Source organism: Mobula birostris, chromosome 7 (assembly GCF_030028105.1).
Source record: "Mobula birostris isolate sMobBir1 chromosome 7, sMobBir1.hap1, whole genome shotgun sequence".
Classification (NCBI taxonomy): Eukaryota; Metazoa; Chordata; class Chondrichthyes; order Myliobatiformes; family Myliobatidae; genus Mobula; species Mobula birostris.
In genome coordinates, this window is record NC_092376.1 from 142,124,362 (window position 1) to 142,151,018 (window position 26,657).

Sequence of the window (26,657 nt, forward strand, 5' to 3'; positions counted from 1 at the left end):
ACATAATATAGAGATTTTTAGTCCTTAAGTAAGTGAAGAATGTAAGAAGTAAAGTCAATTCAGAATGGTGCACAAAACAAAAAACAGCCAGCGAGCAGCAGTTTTGTGGGTGTAAACACCTTGTTAATAGGGAGGTCGGAGGAGAATGGCCAAACTGGTTCAAGCTGACAGGAAGGCAACAGAAGCTCAAATAACCATGTGTTACAACAGTGGTATTTAGAGAGCACCTCAGAATGCATAACGCGTCTAATCTTGAACTGGATGAGCTACAACAGCAGAAGACCACAAACGTACGCCCAGTGGCCACTTTCTTAGAAGGTACCAAATAAAGTGGCCACTGGGTGTATGTGTTTAGTGTTTAGTAGTTCCAGCCCAAGTAAGCAGAAACTTGTCATTTGTCCTGACACTGGGTTCTACTCAGTGAGGTTTACTTTCAGTTATTGTATAAATCAAAGGATTGTATTATTAGTTTCACAGTCCTATTTTCGCTACTATTGGCAGAGCTTGATCAATACAATCTACAGTATACTTCAGGGAAATGTATTGTGTTTTGTAACCAGTCACAGGGAAAATCCTCAGGGAGAATCTTGTTGATGGATGGTCGTGAACTTTACAAAACATAAATCCTGCTACTCACAAAATGTAGTTAAAGTAATGATGCAGTGAGTCTGCACTAAAACCAAAGTTTTCAAATTTAGTAATATAAACAAATGATATTTAGAAGTTAGTGAAGTCTGTGGAGTATTTGAATGGTGATCTTGCATGGTAACTTGCCCTCTTCTTGACCTCACCTCAAGTCCCAAGTTTGGTGTGTCTAGGATATTCCACTTATGTGAATTAGAAGTTAGGGGAGATGTAGAGCAGTGAAAGGACTGAAGAAAAATGGCAAACAGGATTTACATTTCCTACTGAGGGCAAAGGGCAGTTTTCTTTAAAGAAAAGGTAATCAATTTCTCCGTGGTTGTTTACTCTTTTCTTTGTTTGAATCTCAGGTTAGGAACTAGATGAGTTTTAGCAGATGTGATTCTTGTTGGAGCTTTCAGTGTTGAGCTAGTTAGAATTCCCAGAGAAGCCCAGGAATACCTGCAAACACAGCCATTGTTGTTATCCTTGGTCGGCAGAGAATGTTTCAGTCTGTAGTATATTACACTGAGGAAGTTGTGGGGTCTGGAAATGGGTCAGATTTAAGATCAGCACTAAATTATGCTCTTCGCAAAACCATTTAACAATTTCACTTCCTCTCAAGTAATTGGAATTTTATACATTTAATCTAATGTGATGGATATATTATACATTTCAATCATTTAATTCCCATACCAAGGAATTTTCACTTCCCAACAATGCTCCTGAATTGATACGTTCAGTAATTTTGATCATTAAGGGATAATTAAAAGTAATTGGAAAATCAAAAACAGCACTCCAAAATTATGTAAAATTAGATTTAAGAGTCCTCCAGCAGTTTGTGTGTGTTGCTTTAGATTTCAGATATCCATTATGATCCCTTACTCATACAGATATTTATTTCCCAATTTAATATCAAATCATCAAAGTATTTAAGTTGGTAAATGACAGAGGGGAAGATTAGGTTAGTAGGAAAAGATTTAATCCGAGGATGATATGTATATGGGACTGTACTGTATTTAATATTTCAGTAATATTTGAATAATATTGTAAATATGTTGTTTCGTTAAGCATTCTTTGTTTAGTTACATAATTCATTATGGGTTATATGTAAGAAGTATGTGAATGGCAAACCTCATTACCCACCATGTCATATGTACACAGCTCATTAAGAAAAGAAATTAAGGACACGAATCTCCCCAGCTCGCATGGTTTACTTTTTGAAGTTACAAAACATAATTGTGGTAATAAGGAAGTTTTAAAATGAGCGTGAAACGACTACCTACCAGTTGAAGCACAGCACAATTTCTTCGGAAGGGGAGAGAGATGTCCGAGTTTTAGGAAAAGAAACAAAGCAGAGCACGTTTCTTTGGAAGAGGTCAGAGACGTTTGAGGTAAAAAAAAGACAGGAAATGGATTAAATTCACATGTTCATCAGCAGTGAGCATTGGGTGATGATAATAATAATAATAACTAAAAATAAAAGTAGAAATGGGCAATGCTAGTGTTCCCAGTAGCCAAGATGGACAGGTCTGTCAGGATCTGTGGTAATTTTCAGTACTGAAAGTAGATCAATACTCTCTGCCCAGGATGGAGGATATCTTTGCAAATCTCTCTGGAGGGAAACACTTAAGCAAAGTGGACGTAGCTCAGGTTTATCCACAGATGGAGATGGAACAGTTCAAAGTGTTTCTTACAATAAACGCTCAGAAAGGACTTTATCACTATAATAGGCTAATTTTTGAAGTCAGAATCAGAATCAGGTTATTGTCACTGGCATGTGTCGTGAAATTTGTTAACTTAGCAGTAGCGGTTCAATGCAATACATAATACAGAAGAAATAAATCAAATAGTAATAATAATAAATCAATTACTGTATATGTATATTGAATAGATTAAAATCATGCAAAAAACAGAAATAATATATATTAAAAAAGTGAGGTACTGTTCAAGGGTTCAACGTCCATTTAGGAATCGGATGGCAGAGGGGAAGAAGCTGTTCCTGAATCGCTAAGTGTGTGCCTTCAGGCTTCTGTACCTCCTACCTGATGGTAACAGTGAGAAGAGGGCATGCCTTGGGTACTGGAGGTCCTTAATAATGGATGCTGCCTTTCTGAGACACCACTCCCTAAAGATGTCCTGGGTACTTTGTAGGCTAGTATCCAAGGTGGAGTTGACTGAATTTATGACCCTCTGCAGATTCTTTCGGTCATGTGCAGTAGACCAACCCCCCATACCAGACAGTGATGCAGCCTCTCAGAATGCTCTCCACAGTACATGTTTTTGAGTGTATTTGTTGACATACCAAACTCTTCAAACTCCTAATGAAGTTTTCAGTACCTCCAGCTGAAATCTGTCTTTTTGTCTGGTTCTCCATAACTGTCAGTCTGTGGTTTTGTATTGTCATGTGCTTCTGTCCCCACTCCTGCTCTACTCCGACCCCTGTATTACTGAGTACTCCGTCTCTCATCTGTTTCCCATCATTACCTGTATTGCTGCCCCTGTGTCTCATTGTGCTCCACCTATCATCTGCCTCTCTGTTTATTGCTCAGTGTATTTCAGCCCTGTGTTTTCACCTGTTTGTTGCCAGATTGTGCAAGTGAGTTTTCCTGAGTCTTTCCAGCATTTGTATCTGAACTCTGTCCGTTTGAATATCGACTCTACCTGTTCACTGATTCTGGTTTTTGGATTTCTCTGGATGTTTTGATCTCTGCCTGAACTTTGACACTGACTTCGTTTGCACCTCGGGATTTGTTACTCAATCAGTATCACTGTGTGCACAGTACTAGGTCTGCGACTGGATCCCTGCTGCAGCGTCCTGACAGTACAATCTGGCCACAATGGATCCAACAGACCTCGGTTGTCTGAGAATTGCCCTGGAACAACAGGGAGTGATGCTGGGGAGACACCAGAACCAGCTGGAGTCTGTGTTTAGGGCAGTGGAGTCGCTTTCTGCCAATGTAACCAATCTTGTGGCCGAGACTCAGTCACTCCAGCTGGCCCAGAGCGTCCATCAACATTCTGCGACTGCATCTTCCACCCCACCCTCTGCGTTCTCACATGCTCCTCCTGTCCAAGACCCCCGTCTGCCTCCTCCAGAAAAGTACTCAGGTGAACCCGGTACCTGCCGCTCTTTTCTTTCCCAGTGCACCCTCATTTTTGAATTGCAACCAACAACATTCCCGACTGATCGAGCCAAGGTAGCCTACGTCATCACCCAACTGTCTGGTTGGGCGAGAGAATGCGGACAGCTGTCTGGGAGGCAGGCTCCCCTTTCTGTAGTAATTTTCAGTTATTTTCTGAGGAGATGAGAAAAGTGTTTGATTGCTCCGAACATGGGAGAGAGGCTGCCCATGAAATGCTGCACATGTGCCAGGGGTGCAGGTTTGTGTCAGATCACACCATAGAGTTCCAGACCCTAACCACCTCCAGCAGCTGGAACTCAGAGGCACAGTACGACACCTTCCTGAACGGTCTGTCCGAAGACATCAAAGATGAGCTGGTCACCCAGGACCTTCCTGTCACCTTTGAAGCCCTGGTGGATTTGGCCCTCTGTATTGATGTTCGCCTTCAGCAGTGCTGCAGAGGGAGGGGTTCCAGAGGGTCCCTGGGGGCACTGGGTGAGTTCCAAGCTCCTTGTCAGTCTACATTGCCCTGCCGTTTGCCCCATCTACAATTCCCGTTCCAGAGCCCGAGGCTATGCATGTTGACCGTACCCGCCTGACGCTGACTGAAAGACAAAGGAGAATCAGCACCCGCTCCTGTCTGTACTGTGGCTAACCAGGCCATTTCATCTCCACCTGCCCAGTAAAAGCCAAACACTCACCAGTAGGATGAGGAGTACTGGTAAGCATGACCCCTGTCTGGCCCTCCTCGACACCACTCACTCTCATACCTGTTTCTCTGGAGTGGGGCATCCAACGGCGAGCAGTCTCCATCTTGGTCGATTCTGGTACAGAGGGGTGTTTTATCGATTACAGCTTGGCTACCAACCTCCACTGTTTCCTGCCCAGGAGGAGGAGGAGGTTGACATTCCATCTGCCGAGGCATACATCCGCTATTGTCAGCGGACGTGGAGGCGCACTTGCTCTGCCCTTCTTCGTGCCTCTGCCAGGATCAAGCGTCAAGCTGACCGCCATCACTCCAAGGCCCCACGTTACCGCCAGGGACAGCATGTGTGGCTTTCAACACGGGACCTGCCCCTCAAGGTGGATTCCTGCAAGCTCGCTCCTCGCTTCATCAGTCCCTTTCCCTGGTGAGCAGAATTGGGACAGCACTGATGTATTTGTGCACCAAGAAGAGTTGATCATGAGGCACACTCCTCCACCTCTGTTTCTGAGAGACTCTATAGATCGATCCTGACAGTGTATAGTAAACCCATCAATCTGAATCCTTGGTACGGAAGGGGTTAACCAGGATTCCATGAAACAAAGGACACACGCAATCCTAATGTCCCTCTGATTCAGCAGCCTAGCTCTAAGATCATCAATCTTATTCACCAGAGACTGCACATTTGTCAGCAAGATAGCCGGTATTGGGGGTTTAGAACCCCGTTTCCTTAAAGCATCTGTGCTTGCAATCTGGTGGATAGCTATGGACCAAGTGATGCAAGGCTGCCCAGGCACACAGTGTTACTTGGATGACATCATTTTTACTGGTGAGAATAATGAGAAACATCTCCAAAATCTCAAGACAGTGTTAAAAAGATTAGACAATTATGGGCTCAAAGCACAATGCAACAAGTGTGAATTCTTAACCAAGCATCATTTACTGTGGTCACGCCATTGACATACAAGAATTATGTCTTGTAAATGTGCTGACAAAATTCAAGCAGTGGTGGATGCCTCCAGGACAGGTCACAGTTGCGGTCCTTTGGAGGATTTATTAATTATACTATATTTGTTATTGTAACAGGTTCCTGCCAAACCTGCCTACTGTGCTCCAGTACCTGAAGTCATTACTGCAGACTGGGATGAAATGGCAATGAACAAATTAGCGTGAGGATGCTTTCCAAAAGAGAAAGGAAATTGTGACGTCGGACACTGTGCTCACACATTATGATCCACATTGTCCAGTGAAGCTTGCCTGTGATTCCTTGCCTTATGGTGTAGGTGCAGCAATGTCACATGTTATGAGTGATGGAAGTGAACGCCCCACTGCCTTTGCACCACGTTCCCTTACCACTTAAAGAAAAACCATACACAGGTTGACAGAGAAGCCTTGAGTCTGGTTTGTGTGTAAAACCTTTCAACCAGTACTTGTATGGGAGAGAATTTACCCTCATTCCTGATCATCAACCACTACTGTCCATTTTTGATCCACAGAGGGTGTTCCACGAGCAGCAGCAGCGTGAGTGCACAGATGGGCTCTGCTTCTTGGAAGACACAATTCAAGATGACAACTAGTTATGGCAATGTTGATGGCTTGTCCTGTTTGCCCTTAGAAAAGGAAATGCCTGAAAAATTCGGAAAAGAGGACACTCCACTTGATGTATTCTCCCTAATGCAAATCAAACGTCTCCCTGTTATGGCAGAGATGATCGAAACAGAATCCAGGAAAGACTCCACACTGTCTCAGGTCTGTATGCCAACCCAGAATGGTTGGAACGTGCAACAGAAAATCCAGTTCTCCCCTTTTTTTTACCAGAGTCAGGATAAGCTTGCCCTTGAAGGGGGCTTCCTTGTGTGGGGATTTAGAGTTGTTGTACCATCCAAGCTGAGAGCTGAAGTGTTGAAGTGGCTACATGCTGGTCATCTAGGTGTGGTCAAATTGGAAGCATTGGCTTGAAGCTTTGGTGGCCTGGACTGGACCAGCAGATCAAGCTGCAAGTTCAGGCCAACAAGTCCAGAAGGTGCCATGAGCAGCTCCTCTCCATTCCTGGCAACGGCCTGACAAAAGATTCACGTGAATTTTGCCGCATCATTCATGGGCAAAAGTTTTTTAGTAGTGGAGGATGCAGCCACAAAGTGGCCGGAAGTGTTCCCAATAGCCTCCACTACAGCCCCGTGCACTGTTGATGTGCTGAGAAGCCTCTTCTCAAGGACTGGTGTTCCAGAATACATTCAGTGACCACGGACAACAGTTTGTTGTAGAACAGTTTCACTTATTCCTGAAAATGGATGGAATAAGACGTATTAGATTTAGACATAAAAGCACAGAGGAATATCTGGAAAAATTTCTGAAACGCTCGTTCGCTGCTGTCGTTACTGCACTGTCGGGAATCTTCTGGAGGGAAGGCCTCAAAATCCCCGGCCTTGCCTGCTTTTGGCGACCGAGAAGGAGGTCAAATCGTTCGGATAGAGATGGCGATCAGTACTTGGTGTCAGAGAGCTGATCGGAGCTCGAAGTTTTCGGATGACTCAGAGTTGGACCGCGGTCGGGTATAGCAGGGAGGGTTTTTCTTCCTTCTCTCCGTCTGCGTGAGATGTGGGACATTTGAGAGACTTTGAACTTTTACTGTGCTCATGGACTTCTTCAGCAAGTTATGGTATTGTTGCACTGTTGTAACTATATGTTATAATTACAGGTGTCCCCCGCTTTTCAAACGTTCGCTTTACGAAACCTCACTGTTACGAAGCACCTACATTAGTACCCTGTTTTCGCTTTCAGAAGGTGTTTTCACTGTTACGAAGAAAGGCAGCGCGTGCACCAAGCAGCCGCTCTCCCCTGGATTCGGAACGGCATTGCTTTAACACGTTGCATTGAGCAGCCGTTAGCAAGATGTGTTCTAAGGTGTCGGAAAAGCCTGAAAGAGCTTGTAAGGGTGTTACACTTAGCGTAAAACTAGACATAATTAAGCGTTTCGATCATGGTGAACGAAGCAAGGACAAAGTGAGTTTGGCTTGTGGAAGCTGACATCAAAACATAGAAACATAGAAAATAGGTGCAGGAGTAGGCCATTCGGCCCTTCGAGCCTGCACTACCATTCAGTATGATCATGGCTGATCATCCAACTCAGAACCCTGTAACAGCCTTCCCCCCATACCCCCGATCCCTTTAGCCACAAGGGCCATATCTAACTCCCTCTTAAATATAGCCAATGAACTGGCCTCAACTGTTTCCTGTGGCAGAGAATTCCACAGATTTACCACTCCCTGTGTGAAGAAGTTTTTCCTCATCTCGGTCCTAAAAGGCTTCCCCTTTATCCTCAAACTGTGACCCCTCGTTCTGGACTTCCCCAAAATCGGGAACAATCTTCCTGCATCTAGCCTGTCCAATCCCTTTAGGATTTTATATGTTTCAATAAGATCCCCCCTCAATCTTCTAAATTCCAACGAGTATAAGCCTAGTCGATCCAGTCTTTCACCACCTGCTGTACCTGCATGCCCACTTTCAATGACTGGTGTATAATGACACCCAGGTCTCATTGCACCTCCCCTTTTCCTAATCGGCCACCATTCAGATAATAATCTGTTTTCCTGTTTTTGCCACCAAAGTGGATAACCTCACATTTATCCATGAAGATGATGTTGAAGAGGTTTTGGCAACCCATGACCAAGAACTGATAGATGAAGAGCTGATGCAATTGGAAGAGGAAAGGATAACAATCGAAACCAAATGCAGTAGCGAAAGTGAAGCAACTGCGTGAGATTTTCACTGCAATAATAAAGTACAACTTTAATTTTGAAAGGGTATGTAGGTTTAGGGGATATTTGCAGGATAGTTTGAGTGCTTACAAAGAACTGTATGATAGAAAAATGCGCGAGGCTCAGCAGTCAAGCAAGCCTTCCACATCAGCCACAGTAGACGACGAACCTTGACCTTTGACATCGAAGCAGGCAGTCATAGGAGAAGATGAGCTGCCTGCCCTGATCGATGATGAGATGACACCCCCGTGTCCCACCACCCCAACCCCTGGGCCCCGGACAGATACTGTACCGATTCGCGGAGAATGCAGCGGTAGCCGGGAGGCACACAGCACGTCTTTAAGAAAAAAACCGAAATAAACATGCTAATTAATTAGGTGCCGCCTAGCACGTAATTGTCGGCCCAGGTCAGAGGCGATGCAATAGGCTGTGTATTTTTACATGTTATTTGGTAGATTTGGCAGCTTCATAGTTTAAAGGTTACTGGAGAGCCCATTTATGCCAACAGCGCTTGCATGAGATCTTCTGCCGAGAGCGTTTGCGTGAGATTTTCGCTACGGAGATCTGTGCAGGCAATCGTTGTAGAGAAGTATTTCTACTTTATATAGGCTGTGTATTTATCATATCACTCCTGCTTTTACTATATGTTACTGTTATTTTAGGTTTTATGTGTTATTTGGCATGATTTGGTAGGTTATTTTTGGGTATGCGAATGCTCACAAAATTTTCCCATATAAATAAATGGTAATTGCTTCTTCGCTTTACGACATTTCGGCTTATGAACCATTTCATAGGAACGCTGTACCTTCAGATGGCGGGGGAAACCTGTATGTGGTTTTGTTAGTTTTTTTCAGTCTTGGTCTGTCCTGTGTTTTGTGATATCACACCGGAGGAAATATTGTATCATTTCTTAATGCATGCATTACTAAATGACAATAAAGGGGGACTGCGTGTCTTCATAATCTAAAAAAAATGGATGGAATAAGACGTATTGGATTTACACCATAACGAATGGCTTGGCAGGAAGGTTTGTCTAGAGTCTAAAGAACGCGCTGTGAACAATGTCAGCAGAACACACCACATAGACACTAAATCTGGTGACCACGAATTTCCTCCTTGCATATTCCAACGCTGCACACTCCACAACTTGCAATTTACCAGCTAAGTTGTTCCTGGGTCCTCCCTTGTGCTCATACTTTGATCTCATTAAATCCAATCTCAGAAGGAGTGTGCAGGACCAACAGCTGAGAGAAATTTAGGGCTCCTCAAACAAGGAGCTTCACTGCTTGTCCCTGGACAAGCAGTCCTGGAGAGGGATTACAGAGGTGATCAAAAGTGGGTCCTTGGAAAAACTAAGATGGAACTGGACCACTCTCCTGCAAAGTGGAGATTGTGTCTGATGTCATCTGAAGGCAGGACATTGATCAGTTGAGGAGAGCAAAGATAAATGTTAAGGAAGAAAGGAACCCAGAGCTGACAGAACCACTTCCTGCAGTTCCAGAGTCAACTCCTACAATCATGATGGAGCAGGCCCCAGAACCTGAGATTGTTTTACAGCCAGAATGACCCTCAGGAAAAATATTATCCCACGGGAGTAAGGAATCCTCCACAGCAATTAAATCTTTAGGCCTGAATGGGCCAATTTAAAACTTGCTGTGCTGTGGATGGCTATGTAGTAGTTCTATTATATAGAATACATAACAGCAATACATTAAATACAGAATTTGAAGTAATATGCATTCTATATTGAGTTGGAGTTTATAGCAATGCAGGAAGGAGTGTAGTGTATTTAATTTTTCAGTAATGTTTGAGTAATATTGCAAATATATTTGATTAAGTAGTCTTTGCATAATTCATAATAGATTATATGTAAAAGTACGTAAATGGCATACGTAATCATGCCACCATATCACATGTGCATGCCTTACTAAAGAAATGAAACTAAGTACACGAGTCATCCCCGGCTCCTGTGTCTTTCTTTTGATTAGTTTTTGGAGTTATAAAACTTAACAGGAGCAAGCTGTGGGATGAAATGGTTGAAGTAGTTACAGTAACAACATTAAGCAGATATTTGGAAAGGTATGTGGCTGGTAAAGGTTTAGATAGATTTGGGTTAAATCTGGGACTCAATTAGATGGGCATCTTGCTCAGCATGGACTAGTTGAGCCTAGGTACAATTTCTGTGCTGACATGAAAAGAAAAGTAATCATTAATTTATTGTGTTAAATTTTTTACCTATAATATCTAATTTTAGATGACAGTTTCAAATTGTTAAAGAATTCACTGCTGAGTACTCTTACTTTCAACTATTTTCATATCTATAGTGTGAAGTTTCTTTACAGAATTTATTAGCTGCATGTCACATGGTTGCTTCATACTCTCATTTCCCTAATATGACAAATTCTGTACTGTTTTCAGAGAATACAAAGGTGATCCATCTATCGTTGAAGGTAGATTTCAATTATGCTACCCTATTATTAAAAGGATACCAAGAATGGATAGAAGCGGTCTAAAATGTTTCCTGGTCTTTACATATGACCATTTCACCAGATTTTATTTTATCTAATCTCCATGGGTAAACAATTTGACGGGTATTTACACAGTTTTCTGCAATTAGAGTTAGTATGCATGGCAGGAGACCTTTAAAGTGTAGCATTCCTCTGGTATTTTTTGTGCAAGGAGTAGGAACCTATGTGCTCATAGGATTGTTTAGGATGCCCTGTAGTTATCCCAGCTACTAGCCCGCTGTTGCTGTTAAGCCCAATGCTTAAGCACTTTATGCCAACGTATCCTTTGCTTCAATCCTTTCTGTGAAAATTATACATCACTATCAGTTTTGTTTAAAGCAAGCAGTGATCTGCTTGGACTCTTCCTGCTCCACATAAAAATCATATTTTGTGTTCCTGCATGCCCCTCTCTGTTACCTACACCATCGCCCTTCAAACTATCTGATTTTTGAGGGTAGAACCTTGTCGTGGTGAGATAGAATGCCGTTACGCAGGTTTAGGGTGGGTGGGTGTGTGTGTGTGTGTGTGTGTGTGGTGATGGAGGGAGACCAGAACAAGCACCCGCTCATTCGCTCATTGACCAGCTGAAAACAATCTTAAAACCCTTAATAGCTGGCTGTACATAGCCTCTGGGTGAGTCAGCTGTCACAGCTGAATTATAAATGTCCTTGCAAGCCTTTAGCATTTGGAAACATTCAAAACCTATTGAGAATTATCTGAAACCTTTTCAGAGTATTTAAATTTCTTAATTAAAGCAAAGGTTAAAACACAAAGCCATTTTAAACAATTAAAAACAGTTGCTTAAACTCGATTAATTTAAAGATATTATGTACTGTATTATCTAACATTCCCTCCCTTGCAGCCATTCCTCCATATTGAAACAAATGGAGTCATTGATCCTGTGGCAAGTCTAACAAGGGAATGAGAGGTGACAAGCTAGGTAGATGCTTTACTTGAAAGTTTCCCAGGTCAGCACTGTTTATTAAAACCATACATCCTACTACTGATGTCCTAAAATTGTACCAGGAATTGATTCATCACTTGCATCCTGATGTAGAGATCACATTGGAGTCACAAGCAGAATGTGCCTTAAGTGCCCAACTAAATTTCACAACTGGCATGATTTAAATTGGATAAGTTAACAACTTACTCGGAATTAAGTTGAATTTCAATTGCATAGAACTGAAATAACCGGTGCTATGTGATTAAACGTCAGGTAAATATTCTATCTGAACAATTATTATATATGAAATATCACATTCTGTTCTTTTTAAATAGGTGTTTCTTTTCCATATCTATTGAGTATTGAAGTGCAATTAAAGTCTTTCTATTCAGTCGATCTAATGCAGACATTCTCAACGTTGTTATATCATGGACCAATACCATTAAGTAAGGGGTCCACGAACCCCAGGTTGGGAACCCCCTGATCTCATAAGAGGTACACACTCACCAGGAATTTCATTCACATTCTAACTACACTTTACCGTTTTATATTCAAGATATTTATAACAGACATGTTACTTTCAAAATATAGCTTTTGTGTGAGCTGTTTAGATCAAAGCGTTTCCTGTTTAAATCCCTGGATCAAGGAGAACCGACTTTTATTCAACTAAATTTCCAATTGACAGTTAACCACCTTAAAAAACCCTAACAAGTTGTTTCAGGAGTGAAACCTTAATAATATCTTACTGAGCCATGTACAATGGTATTGATTAACTATGGAATGACTCAGTGTATTAATCATTTCAAACGACAGTCTTACTATTTTACCAGGTACACTCAGATGATTTATTTATTATGAAATTTTTAAGATATTTGATTTCAAATCTTAGTGACATTCCCATATTATGTGGCATTGCTTGGCTATCCCCCACGACTACCCCACTACCAAGAAAAGCAAAGGGAAAGATACCCCCTTGATATTTTTTCATCTGTGAACATTTCTTTAATTTTAGAGAATTTTAATTTAAAATATCTTACTTTAAATATTTCAGTAGAAAGATACCAACTTTTCAAATGAGAATATGCCAGCTCTTTTGGAAATGCTCATCCTGAAGCATTCCAAAAATATATTGTGCCAGTGACTTTTAATTATGTCCTTAATAATTTACTATGTGTTAATAGTTTTTCTAATTGAGTGATTTCTTTCAACAACAGCTTAGCTTCTGTTATAAGTGGATAAGCTGCCATAGGCTATTCTGAAGAGTTTTCTCTCTGTTAATGGCTGCTACAGATGAATCGGTTTCTTTGTTACCACTGTAGAATATCAATCATTCACTCAATATTCCCTTATTTATAAGGTCAGTAGGACTAAGGTGAACTGTAGCTTGAAAAGCCCAACAATTTTCCTCTGGGGTACATGATTCAATCATCTGTTCACTTACTGTTATGAGATACTATATAACAGTAAGAACATAATTTCTTTAACCAATTCTACTTTCTGAAATCAAAAACAACTTCTAACTTAAAAATATTGATTAACTGTTGTTAAATAAATTAACAGAAATTAAAAGTTTAAATCAATTGCGCAATAGTAAGGAATGCGTTTTCGCGTTACAGTTGAATTACTTTCCAATTTTACTGAAGCGACTTTCCCAGGACTTTTTTTTTGAAGGGGATTATTCTGAGCCCATGATGGACTTTATTATTTAGCACTAATCATTTATGAACTCATGCATAATTTATTTTTAGTTCTATATACTGTACGGCAAAGCCTACATCAATACTTAGAATGCTAAAGTTGTCCAGGAATATGCCCTTGTATCTCCCTCCTGTCACCTGGTCTTTGGTTCTCTTCAGAGTATCTATTCAGAATTCTCTTACTCGTTGACCATAGTGCCTTTGGTTTTATAGTTTCTTTTCTAATTAATGTCGTCATTCCAGATATAGAGTCAAGCGAAATCATAAAGTGACTTTGGTGAAGTCGGTGAAGTTTGCATTTAATGATGGTGATATCTTAGTAATACAGGTCGACCATTTCAAATCTGGGAATCAGTAACTGGCACTGCACAAGTTCCCAATCATTCCAGATTTGTGGTGGTCAACCTGTATAACTGCAAGTTGTGAAAAGGAGGCCTGATGAATATATCTCTAATTGCATTTACATGGATTTTTTCCTACATAACTATTCTCTCAGGAAAGTAACAAGATAGTAAAACAAGTACAGTATCTTATACTGCTGTGCTCTGTTGTGAAATATTGAAAGCGGCTGCCTTGGGAAAAAGGATGTGAGTTTATAAATCCACAGAAAGAAGAACTACAGCACAAATCTTTGCACATCCTGATGGTTGTACACTGCCGGTGTGCACACAGCACCAGCTCTTTCTGACGTCGGCCTGCTGTGACAGAGTTCATTGGGTCTGAAATTGGGCACCACTGAATACCATCAATTTTCTCAATGAAAATCTGCCATTCCAGACCAAGATTGGGACCCCAGGATAGGGGAGGTTGGAGAGAGGTCCTAGGCCTGATCTCTGCCTGGAATCAGATTGCCAAGCAAATCATCAGCCACGTGGAGGCGGAGGAAGATGGGGGTAGGATGGTGCAGGCTTAGATTATTGATCAGAATTATGGCCTTGGATTTGGGACAGTAAGACAGGATCAGGGTTAGTGGTGGGATAGTAGATCAGGGAAAAGATTGGGAGATGGATCGATTGAATCAATAAAAAGCATGGAGGGCCATGAGGGAGGGAAGCATTGGAATCATCTAAACCATTGATCAGTCAAAGGATCTGGGAGAGGATCTTTTGAACAAGTTGAATCTGGGTGGGGATTTTCTTATCAGGTATGAGGCCTGCAGTAGGGAGTGGCAACATGTCAGGGTCTAGGCAAGAGATGTGATGAGTGACTGGACATTGGGGTTACTTTCTGGGGTATTAGGGATCACAGGTTTCCATCCTGGGGTGGATGGGTGGGGTTTGAATCAGTAGTCTATGAAGGATTAGACTGATGTGAAAGTTACCAGAGGTTTGTTTATAGAAGTGGGAGAGGTGGGGGTGCTCTCTGTATACAAGGACTTGAAGGAAAAAATGTTCCTTTAGTGGGGTCCTGCCAAAGAGTCTTGCCCTGAAATATCAACTGTACTTTTTTTCCATAGAAGCTGCTTGGCCTGCTAAGTTCCTCCAGCATTTTGTGTGTTGCTCGAATTTCCAGCATCTGCAGATTTTCTCTTGTTTACCTCAGTGGGATTCAAGTCTGGCATTACACAAAGACCTTATTTCCTTCATTGTTCTGGAAATTTCTAATGATGTATGTTCCCAGAACAATATGGTCTAATTTACACTGTAGGCATTGCACAGGGAATAATGTAATTTGATGTATTTTTTGCCATTTACATTTGCATTTTCTAAATTAAATGTTTGCCTCCTTGCTGTTCTGAAATGCCAAGGTCTTTGGGATATGGAATTTAAAATTTCATAATGCAATCAAGCTCCTTAAAACTTCCTCTACCCTAATGCTTTATGTGACCCGGTATTTAGTTTAGTTTGATCATGCTCCTGTGAAGTGCTTTGAGATGATTTATCCAATGTAAAGTTCTCAATAAATGCAATTGATTTTTGAGATTGTCTTGTTTTAATCAGACATTTGTTTCACCCATTTTGTGCTGAGACTGTTGTACCCATTTACACTCTTCGTTACTGTATCAGTGCTGTGTTGTGAGTGAAGCCTGCCATGTGTTTGCCTATGACTCTGGATTACTTATTTACCCACTCCCCATTATGCCACTGGCATTTAGAGCAGCATAAAGGACCTCTATCTCTGTCTGTATAGATTCTTCATTGCTGTTTCTGTAACAATTGGTTTTTGACCATTCAGGATTGTTAGCCTTGAGATGAACCCTCTAACCTGGAGGATCGGTGGACAACTCTACGTCTAGTTTCTACCCTTTGACCTGTTTGCCATGGGTGACCCTACCAAGAGCCAAAGCACAAGGTCCTGATTCCAGCCAAAATGGCTCTCTAAATCCTCCAAACCCTACGACAAGGTTTAAGTGCTCTTGGAGGTATGACTGGACATACACACACACACACACACACACACACACACACACCATCAGATCAGTGCAAAAGGAAATTTAGATACTCAGAAATGAAAGCACTTTGAAAGTATAAGCTAAAAACTTACAAAAGTAAGAAAGAGACAATGCCTAACATCTGTGCCTGGGAGTCCTTGGAAAAGGGACACGCAGTATCTTTGGGCACAATGGGGGGGGTTTTCCAAAAATGGTTGTCCCCTTAGGAGCTTGAATATGTTATATATAGTAACTATCATATTTTAATTTGAAACTGTAAATAGCTTATGAAGCCTGATTATCGTGTAGTGTTCAATTAGTGACTGAGCTTTTGTACATAGAATAAAAAAAGAAACAGTGCATTGTGAAGTAATAATGGGTTTATAATTGTGGTTTCTTTGAATGAAATTGACATTTAGGAAAGAACAATGTACATTTTAGTTTTTGATAAGACAGCTTCATTATGTACATTATTTTTCAGCAAGGGTGGTGAATTTTTATCTCCGGTACAGGAAATCATAAATCTAATCATACCACCCAGCTAGAAATGGCTTGGAGGAAAGGTTCGTCCAGAGTCTAAAGAACATACTGCAAGAAATGTCAACAGAACACACTACACTGACACTGAATCAGAAGTTTTCCAATTTCTTCCTTGCATATTGCAATGTGGCACACACCCCAGCCAATGACTCACCAGCTATGCTGTTCCTGGGTCATCCCCTGCGCTCACTCTTGGACCTCTGCGAACCCAATCTGAGAAGGAGTATGTAGGACAAACAGCTGAGACAAATTTAGGGCTCCTCAAACAAGCAAGTTTGATGTTTCACTTCTGGACAAGCAGTCCTGGCAAAGAAACTACAGAGATGATGAAAAGTTGGTACTTGGAAAGATTAAAGACAGAACTGGACCAGCTTCCTACATATTGGAGATTACATCTGGTGTCATCCAGAGACAGCACATCGATCAGTTGAGGAGAGCAGTGTTAATTATTAGGGAAGAAAAGAGTCCAGAGCTGTCAGAACCACTTCCTGCAATCCCAGGATCAACTACTACAAGCAGCAGGGAGGAGGCCCCAGGACCTGAGATTGTTTTACAGTCACAGAGTGACCCCCACCCCACCATCAGGAAAAATGTTATATATGATGACTGGAGAGTAATATGCTACATATTTGAATTGAGATGTATTCTATATTGAGTTGGAGTTTATCACTAAGCAGGAAGGAACGTAGAGTGTTTCAGTAATATTTGATTAATATTGTAAACGTATTGCTTGATTAGCCATTCCTTGTTTGTTCACTTAGTTCATTGTCGGTTATATGTAAGATGTACATGAATGGCATATGTCATTATGCCACCATGTCATATGAGCGTCATGCTGAAAAAAACTAAGTAGGCAAGTATCCCAGCTCCTGTGTGTTTCTTTCAATTGGTTTCTGGAAATACAAAACCTAACTGACAGGTCCACAGGTTAGTGTCCTAAACTGGAGCAGGCCTAATTCTGGGGAAATAACAGTTGACATTTTGGGCAAAGATCCTTCATCGGGACCCTTGATGAAGGGTTTTAGTCTGAAACATCGACTGTTTATGCCCCTCCAAGTTGCTGCCTGACTTGCTGAGTTCCTCTAGCATCTTGTGTGTCTTCCCCAAGGTTTCTAGCATCTACAGGATCTCTTCTCTCTGGGGAAATTAGGCAGGATCTAGCAGAGATGGATTGGGTGAGCCCATTTGAAGTGAAAGGAATGGATAGTAAGTGGGAGAATTTTAAGAGTGTGATAGCAGGAGTTCAGGAGCAGCACGGTTCTGTTAGGGTGAAGGGACATCGTCAAGTTTAGAGAGCCTTGGATGATGAGAGATATTGAAGCAATGGTCAAGAAAAAAAATGGAAGGTTGAGGAGGTTGGGGACGAGCCAGAAGCTTGATGACTATAAAAAATCAAGAATACTCTTAAGAGGAAAATCAGGAGAGCAAAGAGAAGTAGGAAATGGTTCAGGCTGGTAAGGTTAAAGAAAGTCCCAAGAGGTACCACAGGTACATTAAGAGTAACAGGATGGTTAGGGGGAGAGTAGGATTTATTAGAGATCAGCAGGGCTGAATATGTTGTGAGCCACGGGAGATAGGTGGGATTCTTAACGAATATTTCTCTTTGGTGTTTATTGAGAAGAAAGTCGTGGTTGGTCATGGGATGGGGGAAATAGTAGAGATGTATTGGAGAACATCCATATTACCAGGGAGGAGGAATCTACAACCTTATAGTGCATTAAGGTGGATAAATCCTCAGTGCCTGACTGAGTGTATTCTTGGACTCCATGGGAAGCAAGAGAATAAAATGTGGAGGCCCTCGTGGAGATATTTGCTTCATCGTTGGCTGCTGGTGAAGTTACTTAAGATTGGAACATAATTAATGTTCTGCTGTTTAAGAACAATAGTGAGAACAAGCCAGAAAACTACAGGCTGGTCAGTCTGACATCAGTAGTGGGGAAGTTACCACGAAGAATTCTGAGGGATGGGGTCTGTCAGCATTCGGATTGACAGAGGCATCAGCATGGATTTGCATGTGGAAATTTCTGTTTGACAAACCTTTTAGAGTTTATTTTTATGAAGAGGTAACTAAAAAAGTACAGTAGATTAAGGATAGGCGATGAGGATGTTGTTTATTTGGGCTTTATTAAGCCTTCAACTACTGCTTGCATTCTAGGCTAGTCTGGAAGGTTAGGACCCATGAATTCCAGGGAGAGCTGGTCAGGTGAATTCAAAACGGCTTGGAGGTAGAAAGCAGAGGGTGGCAGCTGTACGTTGCTTCTCAAAATGGAGGTCAATGAATAGTGGTGTGCTGTAGACCAATAAGTTTTCAGATGTCACAAAATTAGGAGGAATTGTTGATAGTGAAGAAGGTTATCAGAGATTAAGGGGGACCTTGATCAATTAGGGAAGTGGACCAACGAGTAGCAAATGGATTTCAAAAAAATCAAAACAGATTGGTGTGAGAGTGCATTTTGGAAAATCAAACCAGCGTAGAACTTGTACTGTGAATGGTAGGAACAGAGGAACCTAAGAGTACCAATGCATCGATCATTGAAAGCAGCATCATAGGAATGGCAATTATCATACTGGCCTTTCAGTCAGGTCATTGAATACATGAGATGTGGCATTATGTTGCTCTTCTAGAAGTCACTGGTGAGGCCACACTTGGAATATTGACTACAGTTTTGGTCACCCTGTTTTAGGAATGTCATGGTAAGCTGGAAAAAAATTGCAAAAACTGATTTATGAGAATGTTCCTAGGACTAGAGGGCTTGAGTTATCAGGTGAGGTTGGCTCAGGTAGGTCTTTATTCCTTAGAGGAGAGGAGAATGTGTGGTGGCATTGTAGAAGTCTATAAAATGATAGCAAGCATCGATGAGGTGGAGAGAGATGGTCTTTTCCCCAGGGCGGGAGGGGGGGAAGGGGAGGGAACGGGGAGGGAACATCGACTCAGACCATGAGAGGCCTGCGTTGGGTGTTTTCATGCCTTACAAGACGCAGATTGGAAGTCTGTGTGGGGCACCACTCCTCGCACAGACACTAGAGCAATGTGTGATTAAGTGCCTTGCTCAAGGACACAAACACGCTGCCACAGCTAAGGCTCGAACTAGCGACTTTCAAATCACTAGATGAACACCTTAACCACTTGGCCACGTGCCCAACACTCCCCAGGGCAGGAGTGTCCAAATGTGGGGGGGGGGGGGTTCATACTGTAGATTTAGGATCAGAGGAGTAAGATTTAAAAAGGACTTGAGAGGGCAACTTTTTCATGCAGAGGGTGATGAGTATATGGAACGAGTTGCCAGAGGAAGTGACTGAGGAAGGTACGATACTAATATTTAAGTAGCACTTGGATAGGTACATGCAGGGGCAGGGCTTAGAAGAAAGTGGGACCAGAATAGTTGCATGGACTCTTTGGTTGAAGGGTGTCTATCCATGTATTGTGCTATGACTCTATGATATTGTCATTCTCACTGAATTGTGCAGGTGGCTGCCAATTCTTCTACATTCTGTTCCATCCTATTATCACAATACTGATATTTCAAACTACCTGGAGATGTCCTGAAAGTGACAGAGCAGGTGCTATGTAAATGAGACTGTTTTATTTCTTTATCTCCAATAGAATTTGCTTTTCTTCTGCTGATACTGGCTTCATGCTCAAGGCAAGACAGAATGAACTTTCAGAGTTTCTCATTCATGTTGATCCACTTTGCCAGAATGACCAAAGAAAAGCAATGTAGGTTGAAGTACAGTCCTAAAAGGAGCACAAAAGATATGGGTATAAATTACGTACACCTTTGCAAACAGCAGCATATCTTAATAAAGGAAATGGAATTCTGCGCTTCATAAGTAGAGGCTTACAGTAGAATTCATGAATTCATAGAGACCTGATGAAGGGTCTCAGCCCAAAACACTGACTGTTCGTTCATTTCCATAGATACTGCCTGACCTGCTGAGTTCCTCCAACATTTTGTGTGTGTTGTTCTGGATTTCCAGGATCTACAGAATCTCTTGTGTTTATGGTATACAGTAGAAGAGCAAGGATGTTATTAAGGAAGTTTATGGAAACACTGGTTGGGGACTATTGTACACAATTCTAATTACCACACTCCAGGCAGGATGTGAAGTTCCTAGACAAGATATAGAGTAGATAAGATTTAGGAGGTTTAGAGTGGAGAAACTGTAGTTATTTCCTTTGAAGACTGTTGAGAGGAGACTTCATAGATGTATACAAGAGGAGCTCAGTTCAAGTAAATTGCTTATATTGATGGATAGCTCTAGGGACACATTTTAAATGATGCTCGTAAGATACAGGGGGGATGTGCCACCTTGCTGATGATCTGAAACTCACCGTCAGCGCATTGCAGCCCACTATGTGCAGACAAATATAGATTTCAATTTAATTTGACTTCTCAGCAACTCTGCGGTTCATGGTTCTAGTGCTCTTCCAGGTCCCTTTTAACCACACTGAGGGTATCTGTTTCCATCACAATCTAAGCAGCGATTTCCAGATCTCTAACACTAATCAAATGAAATATTTTCTGAACCTCCCTTTAATCCTCTTTCAAAGTTTGAAGTAAATTTTATGATCAAAGTACATGTATGTCATCATATACAACCCTGAGATTCATTTTCTTGTGGGCATATCAATAAATAATAACAATAACAGAATCAATGAAAGACTGCCCAACTAGGGTGTTCAACCAGAGAGCAGAAGACAACAAACTGTGCAAATACAAAAAGAAGAACCAATAATAATAAAGAAATAAACAATAAATATTGAGAAAATGAGATGAAGAGTCCTTGATAGTGAGTCCATAGGTTGTGGGAATAGCTCAGTGATGAGGTAAGTAAAGTTGAGTGAACTTTGGTTCCCCTTTGGTTCAAGAGCCTGATGGCTAAGGGTTAACTTGCATCTATTCTCACCCACCTCCCCTTAGTTATTCTGCAAATGGAGATAAAGTGAACTGTCTTTCTCTCCCTCCCTCCCGGGTCAGGCAAAATGCAGCTGAGACAGTAATCAGAGGCTTATCCGAATTCCGTAAGATGGACTCAGGAAAATCTGAACAGAAAGACATTTCCTTCTCAACAGTAGCAACCCTCGTTAATCTGCACAAATAAACTTTTGAAGGAAATGCATAACCCTTGATGGAATCAATCCATTGCTAATGTTAATACTGAACTTAAAACTATCGTTATTTGGTACTATTAGTAATAACACTATTAAGAGGCATTTGTCCAGATGTTGACTTTCTACGTTGCCTTCTGCCTGGCAGACCCTGAGCTGAGTGGACTGCGTGATCTTGAAGCCTTACACAAAGGTGTTGAGCAACAGGTGAACAGAACCAAGCGGGTGCGAAGACATGATAGAGATGATGACTATAACATCGAAGTTCTTCTTGGAGTTGATGACACAGTGGTGCGATTCCATGACAAGGACCACGTGCAGGAGTATCTCCTGACCCTAATGAATATAGTAAGTGCATTTGCTAATTTCTTAACTGAGCATTTATTGTCAACTCCTCAATAGTTATAGGAATGAAGAATGTCAAATACAAGTTCTGTAGTTCAGGTAGGGACACAATGGAATCTATTGCATAGAAGATAAAATCATTTTTTGGAAGCAATTGTGTAGAAAGTGGATCAATTAGCATGTATTTTCTATAAGCAAGTAATTCAAAAGTTGAGTTAAAGTATATCTGTTAGTGGTTATTTTGTGCGAAATTGGGAAATTGAACCAGGCATTCTCATGCACAAAGCTTATTGGTGTCCATGTTAGTTTGGTTTCATATGAAGAACTGATGTTAATACCCATGCATATTTCACTTCCACCTTTAACATTATAAAATGGAGATTAAAGGTGCAGCCTGTTATGTGGAACCATCCCAGTATATCTTCGAATATGTTGTGTTTCTTTGTTGCTATTATCTCTCTTATCAGAACACAATGCTGGCACTGGGAGATTGGACAGAACACCCTTAGAAATTGTTTGGGACATTCAGACTCCTACCAAAGTACACAGGTGTGTTAAAATAGCAGGTAGTGTTTTCTTTTGCACTTCGTAGCTGAGTTGCTCATTGAAAAGATGCCTCAGTGTTGACAGCACTCTCAGCATCTATTACAGGAGTTGTTCAGATAACAGATATAGCCACACATGATGGGCGAAGGACCTTGTGACATGAGACAAAAGTGTGTCCGTTAGTAACATCTTATCCCACAGGATATTGAGAGATGCTGCATACTAATGAACCTCTCCAATAAACAACATATTTGTTGTGTCAGGTCTCCCAAAGCTGTAAGCAGTAAGTCCTTTGGCTGCACTTTCATGCCTGGACTGGTCGCTACATTAAAGTCAAAGTTACGTTGGTTTTAAACTTCCTCTCTACAGGATCTTCCCAAGTGGCTGCTGCCACGTATCCTAATTTTCTGCTCACTGCAGCATCAGGTAAGTCTCTGTGCTTATGTAGATATGAATTCATCTGTTAGATTTTGGTGAGGAGAAATTTGCTGTTTTAGCACACTCTGTAACCTTCAGCAGGGGCTTGAACAGGCCTAATTTCTAAGTGTGTTTCATTTAGAATTTTCAATGGCAGTGGAGTTTTCCTTTAAAGAGCAGTGAAAGCAACAAAGAAGCACAATGCACTCCTCGGTAAGTGTTACATCACACTCTCAACTTGAGTCTTGTAGATGGTGGAAAAACTTTGAGGTATCAGGAGATGTGTCACTTGCTGGGTGGTTAGAGTCACCCCTGTTAGAGATGGTCATTCGTGCTAGGAATACTTGCTATTTAACTAGGATGAGATGCAGAGCCAAGGCCTCTCTTCATCACCGCCATGATTCAAACTTGGACCAAAGACCATTCTGGAGGTTAGGTGACAATGACTGCCCTTGACATCAAGGCATAATTTCACCATGGCCTCCTGGAACACAGCAAGACAAAAGCTAAAAGGTTTTAAATTGAAATAGGTATTAAATGAAAAGCATCATTGGTCTCCCTAAAATGAGATTTGGTTTCATCCGTGTAGGGGCACCATGGGGTACCTAACAAGCCAGTGTAGATGTTCTCCTGTCTTGTGCTCTATTCTGCACAATCTAACAGAGTAGACACATTAGCCAGTATAAGAAGAGGAATAAGGAGTGCTGGGCCTCATGAATAGGAGGAAGAAAATGACTGGAAAACTCTCTGCTCAGCTCCCATGGCCTTGTTTCTCAGCTGAGCAAAATCAGGAAGGCATTAGCAATGTGGCGCTATAAGGCACAGGTCATGAAAATAACTTTTGTAAATCTCACTGCAAGTGAAATTCCCTTATGCAAAGTAATTCTTCACTTCAACATAGTTTGTTTATCAGCTTGGGAACCCATATGATCCATAAAACCCTCTTACGTACAGCTGTGCAAATCCACAGATGTTGAATATAACATAAATGAATGAATCCCTGTTCCAATTAGTTTTAAGTACATTGATTGTCAGAGTATATATACATTATACAACCCTGAGATCGGTCTCCTTACAGATAGTCACTAAACAAAGAAACCCAAAAGAACCCATTTAAAAAAAAACTGTCCAACACCCAAAGTGCAGAAAGAAAAAAAATAAATCATACAAACAATAAAAGCAAGCATTGAGCATTTAGAACTGAAGTCCACGAAAGAGAGTGTGTCCACAGACATGAAGCCACAGCCTCAGTTCAGTGCAGAGCTGAGCAGCAAGCTGAACCGACCCGCCCCTTGCCTCTGGCCCTGACACTCTGACTTTTTCAGTCTGGCCCATCACTTAAATCATCATCCAGACTTCGAGTTCCGTCACTTTGATACACTCTGGGCCCTGTATCCCGCTGCTTCGATTCACCCTGGCGCTTAAATCATTGTCCAAACATTGGGTTCTGTTGTTTTACTTCTCATTCTTGCAGGCTTCGCTGGTTCCCAATGAGGCTACTTTTTGCAGCCGCAAACGATGCTGTTCGTTTTACTTTCTCGAATTGTAGGTGATAATAAAACACTGCTTAATTGAACAAAATAACATTGTGTGGGGAGGCATCCTGTGCCAGGCTGTTCTGGTGGAACTCAGGACAGTTCTCCTGACATGTATTGAAAATCAAAAAATTGTAGATGCGAGAAATCATTAGTTTGCAACTTCGACTCTGTTTCTTTCTCTAAAGATGCCAGGCTTTCTCTTTTATTTTGGATCTCCAGCTGCTGCAGCGTTCAGCAGTCTCCAGTTCCAGCATTGTTTTGTTCCTCTCGTCTTTATCCTTATTCATCTCCATCTACGGTACTTTGCTCTCCCAAAGGCTAATCACCACCACCACCTATCAGCCAAAGTTGCCACCATTTGCAAGACATTCATCCTATCACAGATATTCCCTTTGTTGCCCCCAACTTTTTCCTTCTTTGCAGCTTAATACAAGTTTTTTTTTTGTAATTTTGCCTCATTCTAAATCAAATGTCATCAATCTGAAATGTTAACTCAAAATTTCTGCCTGGTCTACTGAGTATTTCTAGCTGTTTCTATTTCATTCATTGGGACTTTGAACAATTGTGGGAGAGACTTCCTTCTTCTCACTAAGTTCTATCCCCAATGTGACAGCAACATATATGGCAGCTGTGAGGAATGTACTTTTAAGGACTGGCAACCTTTCCTAAGTGCTGCACAATAAACCAATTGGAGGTGTGCAAAGTTAGCTAGAGGCTTGGTAGGAGTTCATCAGGTCCCATTTTAGGGTTTGGTCCTTGGTGTCAATCAGCCCAAAGCCATTTGGTGATTGGAAAGATGTTGGAATCCATTACTAAGGATGAGGTTTTGGGGGTATTTGGAGGCACACGATAAAATAGACCAAAGTCAGCATGACAAATCTGCTGGAGTTCCTTGAGGAAATAACAGGCAGGAGAGACAAAGATGATGTTTGTCTATCCTATGGATGTTGTTTCCTTAGATTTTCAGAAGGTCTTTGACCAAATGCTGCACATGAGTCTGCTTAACAAGATAAGAGGCTTTGGTATTACAGGACAGATACTAGCATGGTTAGAAGTTCCATTCACAGGCAGGAGGCAAAGAGTCAGAATGAAGGGTATCTATTCTGGTTGGCTACTGGTGACTAGTTGTGTCCAGCAGGGGTTGGTATTGGGATCGCTTCTTCTCACGCTATACGTCAGTGATTAGGATGGCAGAATTCATGGCCTTGTGACCAAGTTTGCAGATGATACAAAGATTGATAAAGAGGCAGGTAGTATTGAGGAAGTGGGGAGCCTGCAGAAGGGCTTGCACAGATTGGGAGAATGGGCAAAGAAGTGGCAAATGGAATATAGTGGAGGAAAGTGTATGGTCATGCACTTTGGTAGAAGGAATAAAGATGTAGACTATTTTCTAAATGGGGAGAAAATTCAAAAATCAGAGGTGTAATGGAACTTGGAAGTCCTTGTGCAGGATTCCCAAAAGGTTAACTTGAAAGTAAAGAAGGCAAATGCGGTGTTAGCATTCATTTTTAGAGGACTAGAATTTAAGAGCAAAGATGTAATGCTGAGGCTTTATAAGTCATTGGTCAAACTGCACTTAGAATATTGTGAGCAGTTTTGGGCTCCTTATCTAAGAAAAGATGTGCTTGCATTGGGGTGGGTCCGGAGGAGGTTCATGAGAATTATTCCAGGAATGAAAGGATTAAAGTATGAGGAGACTTTGATGGTTCTGGGCCTGTACTCACTGGAGTTTAGAAAAATAAGGGTGACCAGTAAAACCTAGCGAATATTGGAAGGCCTAGATAGAGTGGAATTGGAAAGGATGTTTCCTATATTAGGGGAGTCTAGGACCAGATGGCACAGCCTCAGAATAGAAGGACGTCCATTTAGAACAGAAATACAGAGGAATTCCTTTTGCCTGAGGGTGGTGAATCTGTGGAATTCATTATCATGGATGTCTGTGGAGACCAAGTCATTGTGAATATTTCAAGCAAAGGTTGATAGGTTCTTGATTAGTCAGGGCATCAAAGGTTAAAGGGAGAGAAGCCAGGAAAATGAGGTTGAGAGGGATGAGAAATCAGCCATGATAGAATGGCAGAGTATATGTGATGGGTCGAATGGCCTAATTCTGCTCCTATGTCTTATGGTCTTAAGACCACATTTTTTGTGTGTGGGGGAGATCAGTTAACCACTTGAACTAAATGTAGGCATGTCTTAATGCACCTTAGGAGATCAAATACTGTTTTAGGCAAAATCATGTTTAAAGAAATGACAGCTATAATAGAAGATTTGTGTTTAATTTATTTGCATTGTATTATTCTTAGTTTCTCACAGCAGTATGGTTACCAACCTTGGTTGATAGCAGAACTGCTTGATCACCACTTTGACTATTATCTTGAGCAACACACACAAAATGCTGGAGGAACTCTGCAAGTGAGGCTATGGAGATGGATAAAC

General features: G+C 41.4%; 1 protein-coding gene across 1 annotated transcript in view; it reads left to right on the forward strand.

Annotated features, from left to right (window-relative positions):
• The window catches only part of LOC140200468 (A disintegrin and metalloproteinase with thrombospondin motifs 2-like), a 279,816-nt gene that overhangs the window by 156,355 nt on the left and 96,804 nt on the right, over positions 1-26,657 (forward strand). The window contains exon 4 of the mRNA XM_072263823.1: positions 21,524-21,723. Within this exon, the coding sequence (XP_072119924.1) occupies positions 21,524-21,723 (200 nt within the window). The remainder of the gene's footprint in view (positions 1-21,523; positions 21,724-26,657) is intronic.